This window comes from Solea senegalensis, unplaced genomic scaffold, assembly GCF_019176455.1.
Source record: "Solea senegalensis isolate Sse05_10M unplaced genomic scaffold, IFAPA_SoseM_1 scf7180000014069, whole genome shotgun sequence".
Lineage (NCBI taxonomy): Eukaryota > Metazoa > Chordata > Actinopteri > Pleuronectiformes > Soleidae > Solea > Solea senegalensis.
In genome coordinates, this window is record NW_025320958.1 from 50,557 (window position 1) to 64,049 (window position 13,493).

Below are 13,493 nucleotides of genomic sequence, written 5' to 3' on the forward strand. Positions count from 1 at the left end.
TGGAACGGCGCGGGTTCATTAAATAGCTTAAAGTAGAGCAGGGAACTGGTGTTCTGTTAATCAGAAGGGTTCCACGGGACATTTAATAGGTGACGTTTCCGTTTAAAGTTGTGTTTGTGTTCATACTTAACATGGAATTATGTGTTTAACTATAATTACTTTGCGGCTCAATGGTGTTGTTAAAAGGTGTGACTTTATCCAACTTTAGCACCGACGCCACACTGAGTGTTGAGACACATTAACACACAAGACAGATTCCTTGTGAACAGTCGTCCGAAGAGAGCGCACTACAACACAGGGAGAATTTACAAGGTTGAGTCTAGAAAATGTCAGACTCTTAGTTTTTGATGGGAATCACTTAAAAAACCTGATCATGTATGTTCTTGTCTGTAAACAAACCCAAGCTACGTGACACAAAATTATTTGGCATTTTTTAAATTATTTGTCTAATAAGGAAGAAAAAAAAAACCCACACGCACGTCAGTGTCAGCAAATACCTCACAGCAAGTTTTTATTTATACATCCAAAAACAAAAGATCAAATTTCTCACGCTATATACAGATATTACATACAGTGTTTGTACACATATTACATATTTTGTACACAAGAAAAATATACATAAAAATGTAAACCTTTGTATACAAAAAATACCTTAGACAAATTAAACAAGGACCAATAACAAAAGGTGACTAGATTAGCTCATCCTATCTTTAAAAACAGTAATACAGTACATTCAATGAGTATAGGAATTTGTCAGCCATCTCGGATTCAAGCGGTTACATGTGCCTAACAGCCCTGTTACATTTTGTTCTACGTGGTGGTCGGGAGAGGAAACTGGTGCAGCAAGTGATCTCCTGATCTGTGAATGCAACAGTATTGCCTTGCAAACATTTTCTTCCAACCTGATTGTGGGGGGAAAACACTGCAGTCTCTGGTGACGCTACAGGTTTAAACTGCATGTATTCTCTGTGGGAAAGGAGAGACAGCAATTGGCCTTCACACAGCTGGTAAATGATGGCACCTGTGTCTGTGTGTGTGTGTGTGTGGGGGGGATTAAAAGGAAAAAAAGGCACAGGACATGTGAAACACCACTGGCTAATCCTGTGCAAATCAACATTGGACAAAAAGCATAATTGAAATGGTGATGTATATATTTCATTGCCTCATGTCACCGAGAATCAAATCCAAGTGACCTTGATCTAATATTCATATTATAACGCTCTCAAACAAAAAGGCCACTGCTCTGAATGATCTCGGAATTCTTTTCCTTACGTTTCGCAGCTATCAAAACATATTCTCCATCAGAACATCATTAAAAACAAAAGTGACGGCAAACAAACGTTGATCCCTCAGACTTTTGATAGCCATTGAAAGCAAGAGACTCGTTCAACAAGACAGGTTCCACTGAATACATTGTAAATAATTTCAATCCATTGCTACTCAGTAATTCACCCACAAACCCCAAGATGGAGACTGCTACGCTATTACATACCTAATACTCAACAATGTCTGACAGGTCAGTCACGTGTGTAGTCACCGATGCATCGCTGAATCCTCCGATTTTTTAAAATCCAGACCGCCCCTTGGTTTGCGTTACTTAGCTTTAAAACCTTTCTTAACCAAGTAAAACAGACGGTGCTTCGCCCCGATGTGCTCAACACCACATCGATTAATACCATCACATTACACTGAGCTAATAAGTAAAAGAATTTTTCCAGTGCCAATTCACTGCCTTAGCCTTTTCAAAGTAGCGGCATCGACATATTAAAGTGTGTTTCCTCGGAATCCTTTCATGAGACAAGTCAGTAGAGACCATTGTACATCTGGATCAGAGAGCACCTTTGATAGCAGACACTTAAAAGTCCCTGGATCACTCCTTTGTCGTCCTTTCTATAACACTGAATGTTGTTTATTGGCCTCACGACTCCACTTGATTTCAAACGAGTTCGACTGACCTGATCATGAGTTTGTATATTCTCTCGTTTTGAGTTAAACTGTATGAGCATGGAAAATATACTGAACGAATCCCAGATTCAACAAGTGACGCTACATGAAAGAGTGAGACCAAATGAGACCAATAAAATATCTTACAATGCTAGAGTTAATGTGATTATTGCTTTAAGAAACTATGTTTATCTTCAAGTGTCTACTAGGCCACTCAAAGACCCACAACCAACGGTGAGGTCAGAGATTTTGATGTCTGAGCAAACATTTAAATTAGCACATATATTATACACAATATAAAAACAGCTGTTTAAAAGTATTTTTGGTAAATTCATGACTGTGATATCTGACTCCGTAAGATTCTATATCATAACAGTTACATAGCTTGAAACATAATAGGTCACAAATATCACAAATTCTGTTTGATTTCGGGGGGGTTGGGGAGACAGAAGCAGTGTATGGAAAAGGTGGAAAAAAAAAAAAAATGCAATGGCCATCTGAGCAAGGCAGGGCACAGTTGATCATTTTAAGGACTTTTGACTGGCAAAGCAAACTAAACTGACTGACAGCACTGTGACACAGATAATCTCTTCAAACATTCTGCCAATTTCCACCCGTTTATTTCAGCACAAGATCTGCGACGTCCGACTCTAAACTCCCGCTGACGAGACCACAAGGCATCAAACGTGTGGACTCGCACCTACTTCAAACCCCAGAGGTGGCCTGGCTACAGAGCAAACTAATTAAATTAGAGGGAAATCTGAGGTTGTGCAAATTCTTTTGTCAAATAGTGCACTTTAACCACATTGCACACGTGTTGCAGGTGACGAAGGTTGGTCGTTTTGAAGCCAGTCGACGGTGGTAGTAGGATCGAGTCCACAGGCCATCGTTAAGCAGCTGCAGGCCGCCCTGCCCTCATTTGCTCTGCGTGAACGGTGGTGTGGCGCTGTTGGCACTTGCAGCAGTGGCACTAACTACGGAAAAGCCAGCAGGAGGCGCTGTGGAGCTGTGGCTAGGTTGAACGTCTTTCGGAATGCCACTGTGGGAGGCCAACTGATGGCCAAAGGCCGCACTGAATTGAGGGAGCTGTTGCTTGGGCTGTGTGGAGTTCAGAAGATCGTGAGAGGATGAGGGGAGGGAGGACGAGGGGGCGGGGGGAGTTGTTAAACCTGTCATGCCGCTCTGAGGCATTGCTGAGAGGGCAGCCATGGGCTGCAGCGTCACAGAATGTGTGGTGGTGGCTGGGGGAGTGGATAGAGAGGTGGATATGAGATGACTTTCTGCTCCTATGAGATTGCCAAACTGTGTGGGGTCGGTGAGGGGAAGAGTGAGATTATTCCATGATGAGCGTGGGGCTCCTGGTACTCCACTGAGAGGGACTTCCAGCAGCAGAGGGGTGTCAGTCTGGAAGGAGCTGGCATGGGGAGAAGATATGTGGTCACTGTATGGGGATGGAACATGCTCACTGCTGTAGTGGCTGCCTTGAGGAGATGATGTGGGTGCATCCGACTTGGCCATGACAAGGGATGTGTGTGTCCGAGAAAACGTTCGCTCTGTAATGGAGGTCTGAGTGAGCAGTGATGTGGTGGAGGAGGCTACTGGAGAAGAGGATGACGTCAGGGGCTGATTTGTGGGCTGAGATGGAGGCGAGGGGGGAAAGTGTCCCCCACCGGACTGCAGTATGTTGTCCTCTAGCTCCAGACTAGTATAATTCTCTGTCGGGATGCGGCTGCTGAGCAGATCCCCCATAGTCCCCGGCTGAACTGGACCAGAGAACACAGTCAATGCTCGGTGGTCCACGCCTTCAGATGGGGCCAGGTCTGCCATTGAGGTCAGGCACACTAAAGAGTCTGGGTAGGACCCCATTGCCTGCAGTGCTCGCACTAGCTCCTCAGCCTCTTCTGTGGTGGGCAGAAGATCGCCGTTCTTACCTACACAAACACAGACACAGACACAATACTGTCTTAGACCTGTGACAGTATCAAGCAATAGGACTTCTGTTCTAGTGTTTTTTTCAGTGGAACAGAGCAGAAAGCTGTAGGTTGCACAAGTAACCCGGGACTATTTCTACTATTACCAGCTCTCTTCAAAGAGACAAAAGATAAAGTTACACAGAGCCTCAGTAATCACAGTGCATATCATTCACCACAGGTGGATGGACTTCATGAACTACTCTGTGCTATAATACTATCACAATAACACAACTGACTTGTTACCGCAATATTGTCTTATTGTGAGATTTTGATATTGATACATTCCCAGATGTGCAGACTGTGATTGAATATATAACAGGCATAGCAGTGCAAAAGAATGAGATGTAAAAAGAACCTTCAAACAAGTCAAAGTCCTGCAGGTCATCGGGTAGTCTGGGTAACACATCAGAGAAATCCTCCTGGTTTAGCTCAAGGTCATTTGGAATGTCTGCCATTTCGTTGGTGATGTCATCAGGAAGCTCTTCGGTACTCAGGTCTGGAGTTGAAGGGCTCCTGCAATGAGTGAGATGTTGGGGGGGAGGATACAATAAGTGAAGGGTGTTCTATGCGACTCAATTATTAACCCTAACAGAACAGAGACAAGAGCTGGAGCGCACCTAATGCTGGCCTGTGAGGGCATCGTTAGGCTTATAGAAGGCATTCCCAGGTTCCCCTGTGGCAGCGCCGGAGGGATGGGTTTCTGAGGCCGTCGTGGCCCTCTCCTCCTCTTCTTCTTGTGTTTTTTGGTGAGTGCCGGTGGTTTGGTCTTTTTACGCGGCTTTCGCTGTTGCTGGTGCTGCACACGTCGGTTTCCGTCCCCACGTAGGAAGTTATCCTGTGAGGGATATATGGAGGAGAACCAAGTCAAAATAACAAACATTCACAATAAGGAATGCTACAAGTAAGTTAATGGTCCTTTAGTTTAGCATGTCTAAAGCTTACTTAGTAACCCCTTGTATGTAGGACTATTTCTTGGGGAAATGTTCTAGTTCCTTTTGGTTGCTGAATCACTGACTCCAAAACATGTTAATCAGTGATCTGTACAGGTACTAATGATCAGATCCTGTTACCTTTGGACAGAGCCAGCCTATTTACCCCTGTTCCCATTCTTAACTCTTAGCTAACCTACCTTTGTCAATCTTGTCCTATGTTTTGAAATGTTTAAATCTCATCCAACTCTTTGCAACACAGTGAAAGGTGAAACTTTCTGGAAAACTGAACTCACCATCTTTTTGGCATGCTCTTCACAGAGGGGTGTCTGATGCGTGATATCAAACACAGGGATGGAGCACTGCTGACCATCTGCAAATTTGGCTGTGCAACTAGCAAAGAGCTGCTGGGAACGATTCAATAGAATGTCTACAGAGAACGGTAAAGGAAACAACACAACATACACAACACAGGACATGCGAGTATGCTATTCTAACACAGGTGCAACTTTTTAGTAAAGTACATACAGCTGAAATTTAAATACATCATAGTTACATGAGATAACAGCCACTGTGCTGCACTTTCAGTAAACCAGCAGTACAGTCTGTGAAGTTTTGCAAAGGATACGCTGAAAGCAGTGTTGAGTAAAAGGCAGAGCTCTGTTGCTGCAGGCCTGGCCCTTAGTGCTGCCTGTGCAGGTCCCCGTTTCTGTGTTCTCCTGCTTTACTGGAGCAACACTGAAGACATACAGAAGGACTGAGAAAAACGACAACACTCTACACTTGTCTTGTACGGTGTAAATTTGAAAAGGTTAGAAAATAAAAGCAAACTTGCAGGTTTTACTAATACATGGGTGTAATATTAATGCAGTCATCTTTAACAAATTGACTAATTATGACATAGGTGAGAATACCTTGTGGAGCTTCGAGAGGCACCACCAAAATCCTGGATGAGCTGGCCAGCACAGTCTGGGTTGTTACCAGCAGCATGTAGCAAAGCTTTGCGGAAGGCATAACCATATCGTTTTTGTCGGATAATCGCCCTCTCCTGTCTACACATGTGCTTGTATTTCTCCCGGAGGTATGAGCAAAGCCTCAGTAAACGCATTCTCCGTGAGGAACTACAGTCGCCTTCCAACCTGTTTGAGAAACAATTTCAAATTGTCATTACAAAGACAATGTCAGATCAATGTAATTGCTGTAGGTCTAGGTATTATACCAACCCATTCTGTGGTTTCCAAGAGGTCTGAAAAGGCATACATTTCTGTGCCTCTTCTTCATCAACACCATCATCATCAGCACTGTCTTCTGACCAGTCCAAACCTGAAAGAACAATTTGTTAGGGTAACTCATCCATTAAAGTAGGTTAAATTCTCATTAGATACAGTAGAGCTGAAATCACAAATAAGGAGAACAGACTGATACTTGTTCTAAATACATTTAAATTATGTACCTAGATGTGGAAAGAGGTCTCCATATTCCCGATGTCTCTTGGCACAGAGCTGCACCAGATGTTGCAACCTGGCTAAACAGCTGGCAGAAGGTGAGAAGGTAGTTGGACGCATGACAACCACTTGCCGCTGACTGTTACCGACACTGTCCTTGCAACGGACGGGCAAGTGAGTAGCAGTGAAAGGCATTTTCCTGCTCAGTGATGGCCCAGAAGGTTGCACTGGACTGGGTGCTGCATTAGCGGGCATCCCTGGAGGCAGAAAGTTGACTGACTGAGGTGGTGGTGGATTGCATAATAAACCCTGCTGCTGTCCTGGGAAGATGAAGGAAGTCACATTGGAGTGCTGGGGTGGGTGAAGAATACCTGACTGCTGCCGTGGGAGATGAGTGTTGAGAGGTGAGGAGGGGTGGACACGGGGGACAGGGGAGGGGCTAAAGTGCTCAGAAGGTGGCTGAAAGAGGTCCGTATTATGGCAGAGTTTCTGGTTGAGCACCAGCCGGCTCTGTATTTTCTTCTTGATGGAGTTACCCTTCCGAGGAGTAACCACCTCCTCCCCATCAGTGTCGTCCTCGTAAAAGGCAAAAGGGTCTGGGAGTTCCCCATCAGGGAGGGGTAACAGACGAGTACAAGGGGGAGATGGTGGAAGTTCATCAAGACCATTGGGAGCTTTCAGAGCTAAAGAGGGAACAGTTATGTTAAGTGCCACTGACTCCAGGTGAGCCCGTGAGCGCATTTCCTCCAATGCATCATGCTTCTTTTTTCGTTCCTTTTTGGGGATAAAGCCGAGGACCTGAAGGTGGCTGTTACAGTACCTGGAAAACAAGAACACATCTTCAGCACAGTGTAACACATGCTTCCTACTCAGCATAGTAGATTCTGCCAGACAGTCATACAGACCTGCGGTCCTCAGACTTGGGGATGGGGTTGGTACATCTCTGGCTGTTGTACTTAGCCACATATTCGCATTGCTTGAAGGGGGCTGTCTTGTCCTCCAGAACGTGCCGGATACAGAAAGCATAGCCATTAAGTCTGCGCTGCTTGCAGAGCTTTGGGCTGTATGAGCACAACGGCTTATTGTCCACCTCTGAGAAGTGTATGTGTTTGCCTTCATACATCACGTGACTCTTGTCCTAGACAACATCAGCTGATGGGATAAAGTCAGGAAAAACCAGGAATTACATTACTTACACTTCATACTTAAGAGGTGGGCCGTGTGTACACACATGGGGTTGGGTGGCATAGCTATTTTACGATGACTTTCAATTTTTGTAGTTATATCTTCTCAATTTGATGGTTTTTTTTTGCTTATTGTATTTGTCACCTATCTACCTGTGACCTTTTTTGTATTTCACCAGTGTGAGATCAATGAATATCAATCTAAATTGAGGGATAATATTTAAGTCAAAACTTTTAGCTGACTTCTTGATAAGTAAATATTGTGAAAAATAAAGACAATTCAAAAATCCTTACAGATCATTTTTGAAGACATTAGACTTGGCAAGCTTTGCTTCTTTACACCAACTGGGTGCTTTCAGTCACTCTTTTGGGGAACAACTGAGAGAGATGTCATTGTACTCCGAAGTTCAAAAGTTTCTCAGTACAGCTGGCACCTATAAAACATTATGATGGTAAAATGATATACTGAATGACAGCGATATGTCGGACAGCGTTAAAGAAAAGTAACTTACTAGTGTGTACACATAATTCCAAACCTCTTTTGAAAAGTATTCTTCAACCGAATAAGGCGCCCAGCCTTGTTTCCTAACATAATATTTAAATAAAAAGACTGACACTGGCAAAACACAAAAACACAGAAGATAATTGTAGCTTTAGCTGCCTAGCGTCACGAGTAGCTTTAGTTCTCGCATTAATTGTGAATCTTCAGGTTGATGCCGATTAAGCATCGGCCCTGACATGCACGCACAGTCATATTTACCACCATAATTTACAGCCGCCAAGTCAATTTTAGAAAAAAAATTAAGTCAGAGAACCGGACAGGCAACAAACGGTGACAAACACCCGCTAGCACAACTACCATTTGAGTACGTGAGGCTAGCCTGTCAGCATTAGCTTGCAGCCGACGTAGATATGGTAAAACTTTTAAATATTAAGTAATAATCATATCTGTATGCAACACACATCACTGTATCATCGCATAAACGAGTTAAGCGTGACAAATAAGTCATTCGCGACACCCAGCAGACACGAGAAGTCAAATAATCCACGTTAGCTAACACGCTATCGAAGCTAAAAACATAAATTAGTAGGCGGTAGCTAACCAGGAAACGGAAACATGCGCAAATTATGATACCGTAAAGGTCTATTTTCAGTGTAGTTTTATTTGCGAATGTAAGCGCAGACAAAAAATATATTAACTAAATAATACTTCCCAGTCGTATGACTTCAGTCAATACAACATGATATATTTATAGCAAAATGCTTCCTAACAAAGGCTCAACATGAGAGGCTTCAGGCCTGTTATCAAAGGCCTCGGTCATAATCGCTATTAATTATAGCCACATACTGTGACACCAGAAGGCAGTAAGACTTAAAAAAACGTCAATATAGCGAGACTTAACATATTTGCCAAGTCAAAAATTCATTCGGTCAGATCACAAGTTACATAAGAATGAGTCATAAATAAGAGGCCTTTAGCTTCAACAGCGCAGCGACATCCAGTAGGAGCCCTCACCCGCTGACGCCTGTGTGAAACAGTACACACAGAAATCGAGGACGAGGCTTTATACGCTTTCGCTTACCTTGAACTGGTATGGGCTGTGTAAGGTATTCGCTCCAGATAGACGGCCGAAATGTCTATTAGAATCAGCTAAGCTATTTGCGCATCGATATTCGAGATAGGATCGTAAGAGCTGTCTTCATCGAGCTCGATATATCTCGAAATAAGAATGCATGTAAATAAAGGCTATCCAGAGCAAATTACAAGCAGTAGGTTGGCTGCTGAGGATTTTTGATGGATCCACAGCAGACTCCTCACAGCACCACTACAGGCACTGCGGGGACATGACATCAGTCCGTTCAACAACAACAACCTCTCCTACCATATTGGAAATTCAAGTTTGTTATAAAAACCTCTACATCGTGCAAGTGTCATTTTAATCGATTTATGCAAGGAACTGCAGTGTATATGCCGTTTATATGTGGCACATTTTTAAAAAGCTGAGGTGAGCCCTTAAACCGGGAAGTCCAGTGAAGTGTTGCAGTGTAAAATCCACCTGGACCACGGCTATCATCCTCCATATGAATGACTTATCAGCTCTGCTGCCACAGTTGCCGCTGTTCACTGATGATGGACCACGTGCCAATCAGATACCGGAGCTCGAGACTTCTCAAGACAAGTGGGATAGGTGGACAAACACTAAAACAGAAAACTGTCAGCAGTTTATGATGATAATACTTTAAATATTAGCACCGACCTAACCAGGGTAAGTGCCAAGATTAATAAGTTTAATACAGATAATTGATTCAGTAAATATCACAATAAGTAGATAAACTTTCAATACTGTGAATGCACCTCTAGAAAAATATAATATAAAAACTGGCAATATTACAGGAAGACATGACACTACATTTACCTTTGTAGGGACATAAGCTTAAATATTCACTGCAATTAAAACATCTACTATAGTTACACATAAGTGCAAATAAAAAATAATCAAAAACGATTATGAAGATATGAATTTGCATATGGCTGGCTCGTCATCAGGTTGTGCTCCCTGTGTGACAGCTTTCACACACTTGTCCATCGTCTGGCACAAGCTGCTTCTTGGATCTGTGGGTGAAGGTTAGTAAATTTTAAGTTCAGACATAAAACTTTGCAAACTTGAACAACTGAAAGTTTATTTAAAGAAAAGCTTTGCATGTTAAGCATTGTATTAGCTTCCAAATACTAATATAATAATATTTGGGACAGTATGCTAATTATTTCCCTTTTTTTTCTCCAACCACTGTATAAAAAAACACTAGATGTCGAAACATTTCTCAGTTATGAAATATATCCCCATTTCAACCTGAGAGCTTAATTCTTAAAATATGGTGGTTCTAAACTTTACACATCAACTACTGTCCATGGCAAATATAAACTTGTCTTATATTGCACACCATGACAATGTGCTTGCCCATGTAATATTAAATTGTAATATTGATATACACCAGTAAACACAGCTCAATGATTTTCAAAAGTTTCCTCAGCATGCAGAGATGGATTTGAGGCTGTACCCCAAAACAGTGAGGGAATTTATAAATCACTGCTGTTTTTTCCTGGATGGTTTTGATTTGAGTAGTAGTAACTTACTTGTCACATAAAAGCCCTGCTTCATTTTCTAAAAGAGAGGCTAGATGTCACCATCTGTTGCAATAACTTTTCAAAGTTTTTGGTAAACCCTTGTGTGCTTACAAAAAAAGTGTGCACTGTATGGAAGCCGCTCCATTTATTGATTCACTTTACTCATTTGCTATAAGCTTTTCTTTGTCAATTTTCTGTAAATATTGTACTGTCAGGAATTAAGTCTGTTTCTTTGAGAAGCTATACATAATTAAATGTAAATATGATGTGCTATGCAGTTGCTGTGCAGTAAGACAGCTGACCTTGATAAATTATGAAACTATCCTCAGGGAGGTCATGGCGAGTTATGCAGCCTGCATCAGCTCCAAGTAGGAATAGTACGTTGAGTGGATTCTTCCTGATACTGTCCACTCCTGGCTTGTACATACATGTCTATTGTGTATTGCAGAAAAGTCCCTCCTGAGCTCTGGCCTGTTAGGCAGGTTTGCCTTAATTCTGACCTGTATAGCACACAGAGAACCTTCTAGGTTTCCTCCACTCCACTGCTGACAAGAGGGTTAGAAACAATCATTTTGGCCCCATCCACTCTGTGTGGGCAACTGCTCACAATGGCAACAACAACAGGATGCTTTGCTTTAACCAAGACCTGCAAGAAGAGATAGAACATACAATGTGAAACACATCAGTTGACTAATAACATTCACGAGCAAGAACAGCCATAGTATCACCTGTGAGAAGGGGTGAGTTTCTGACACAATTTCTTAAAGAACTGAGGCCATGATGGCCACTTGTTTACATCTACATCTTCTTCGTAGCAAACGTCACATATTTTTGACTTCATAATCCCATTGGTTTCCAACTGCATTATTCAATAATTAAAAATAATGTACTGTATTTAAAGCATTCAAATGACCCTTTTCTGATATGTGCAGTGAAAAGAGGAGCCTCATATCGTCTGTCTGTGCCTACCAGAGGCAGCAGGTCAGCTACTTCAATGTCAGCAATCCCAGTATTTAGAAGGTAGTTTAAACACAGGTCAAAACTAAGCAAAGTTCAAATAGAAACCTACAGCATTAGTTCAACTGGCTTTGGGACATCTTTAGTTATTTCTTTATATGGTCTTACCCAGCTCCAGCTGTGAGGAATGCCTCCTCACTGCACAGGATGTCGCTATTCAAACAGTTCAGCATGTCTTTCAGGAAATGAGAGTCTCTGCATCCACCATCCCTCCAGCAACAGCAGCCACATCACTTCCCACAACTCCTTACATGTCTTAAATAACAGATTGTTTTTACTACAGCACCAGTCCACAGGACATGCTGCAAATTATCATACACTTTTACAGATGGATGTTTCATCATTAATCACTTACTGCTCCAGCAACTTGAATCATCTTCCCAGGTTGTGGAAACCAATTGCCCAGAAAAATGTTTCATTGGCTGAATAAGCTTCTGCCTTTTCAGTGCATCATTAGCAAACCTGTCAGGATAGAAGCAAGGATAAATTTGATTCCAACAACATAAACAAATATGAATTTGTGGAACAAAGTTGGCGTGACAATTAGGAAACCTTGTTTTGACTGAGATCCACTCCTCATTAATAGGCAGGATTCTCATCCTCTCACCACAATGTTACTACGCACGGCATGTAGAAATAAACTATGAATATGAGTGTAAAACAAAATGCTGACCCTTGTAAATGAATCAAAATGTAAGGCACATTCCAAAAACCTGTTTTCCCAAGGTCGAGCAGTGAATGCATCTTGTTTAGAAATCAGGGCTCCAGCTGGGTCTCTGTCATCAACATCTTCTCCACATATGTCTCAATCTGCAGGTCATTGCCTCTGTCAGTGGTGCCCAGGTCCCCCACCTCTGCCTTTTTGAATGTAGCAGATCATTATAATTTTGATGAGTGGGCCAATGTTTTTGTCTTCCAGAGCTCTTCTGCCTTCTAGTGAAGCGATTCCTGTCGCTGCCAAACTGTATGGAACAGGCCTTCACATATCATATTCAACTGTTAAAATGGTAAGCCTTACCAATACTGGAGTCTACAAACAAAACATGCCTGTCCTGTGTACTACCCAGTCGCTAACAGATCCACAAAGACACCTATAATAATACAATTGTCTTTCATTCACCTGCAGATCACACTGTCCACCTTGATCACGTGACGTGATAAACCAGTAAGAACTCCATCACACCCTCTCTGTGTGAAATCAAACAACATTATGGATAGGCTACTTTTTGAGACAATATTAGCATCCTTTTTTTTCAAGATCATTATCATATGACAAAAGTGATCAGACAATATGACATTACTATAAAGTAGGGATGCAACAAATGATTATTTATCTATTTAAGCTTTTCTCAATTAGAGGAGTACTTGTTTGGTCCTTAAAATATCAGAAAACGTTTGTCCACATTTTTCACTTTGAATGATTTCTTCGTTTTATGGAGCAAATTAACCAAAAAATATTCACATTTAAGAAGCTGAAAAATCAGAAAGCTTGTTTTAATTATTGAAAAAACACTCAAACCGATGACCAAAATAGGATTAATTTAGTAATCCATCATTAACTTGATAATCGTCGCAGCCCTACTATAAAGCAACATGTATATGATCATTGCACTGCAAGACCACAATGACTTCCTAACCTTCCTCGTTTCGTCAGAGTTGGTTGAAATGTTCAAGCCCTTCATTACAGGCATAGCACATGCTGCCACTGGCTAAAAATATTTTTTTAATTTAAGAAGTCATCACACCCAGTGAGATTACAAAAACAAATACAGCACTGACAGACACATTGCTGTGTAGAGTAGAAACAAATGCGCACCGTTAAGAAAAACATACCCTAGGAACTTTCTCTATCTCCAAAAAACACATGCGGCAGA

At 42.0% G+C, this 13,493-nt stretch overlaps 1 protein-coding gene across 1 annotated transcript; it reads right to left on the reverse strand.

Annotated features, from left to right (window-relative positions):
• Positions 1-484: 484 nt before the first annotated feature.
• On the reverse strand, positions 485-12,542 carry LOC122760805 (INO80 complex subunit D). The gene is made up of 11 exons (XM_044015973.1): positions 11,975-12,542; positions 11,728-11,874; positions 7,197-11,248; positions 6,300-7,111; positions 6,070-6,169; positions 5,761-5,985; positions 5,475-5,584; positions 5,143-5,276; positions 4,535-4,752; positions 4,273-4,430; positions 485-3,875 (listed from the first exon to the last, which is right to left on the reverse strand). The coding sequence occupies exons 3-11, from the start codon at positions 7,412-7,414 to the stop codon at positions 2,860-2,862; spliced, it is 2,991 nt and encodes a 996-aa protein (XP_043871908.1). The 5' UTR covers positions 7,415-11,248; positions 11,728-11,874; positions 11,975-12,542; the 3' UTR covers positions 485-2,859.
• Positions 12,543-13,493: the final 951 nt, after the last annotated feature.

What these genes read in the sequence shown, in the direction of transcription:
- LOC122760805 (XM_044015973.1), bottom strand. Translation starts at nt 7,414, where the DNA reads ATGTATGAAGGCAAACACATACACTTCTCAGAGGTGGACAATAAGCCG. An exon ending in GCCTCTCGAAGCTCCACAAG is followed by an intron (nt 5,585 to 5,760) that starts GTATTCTCACCT and finishes GTATGTCTTCAG; the next exon opens with TGTTGCTCCAGTAAAGCAGG. An exon ending in CCCTCACAGGCCAGCATTAG is followed by an intron (nt 4,431 to 4,534) that starts GTGCGCTCCAGC and finishes CACTCATTGCAG; the next exon opens with GAGCCCTTCAACTCCAGACC.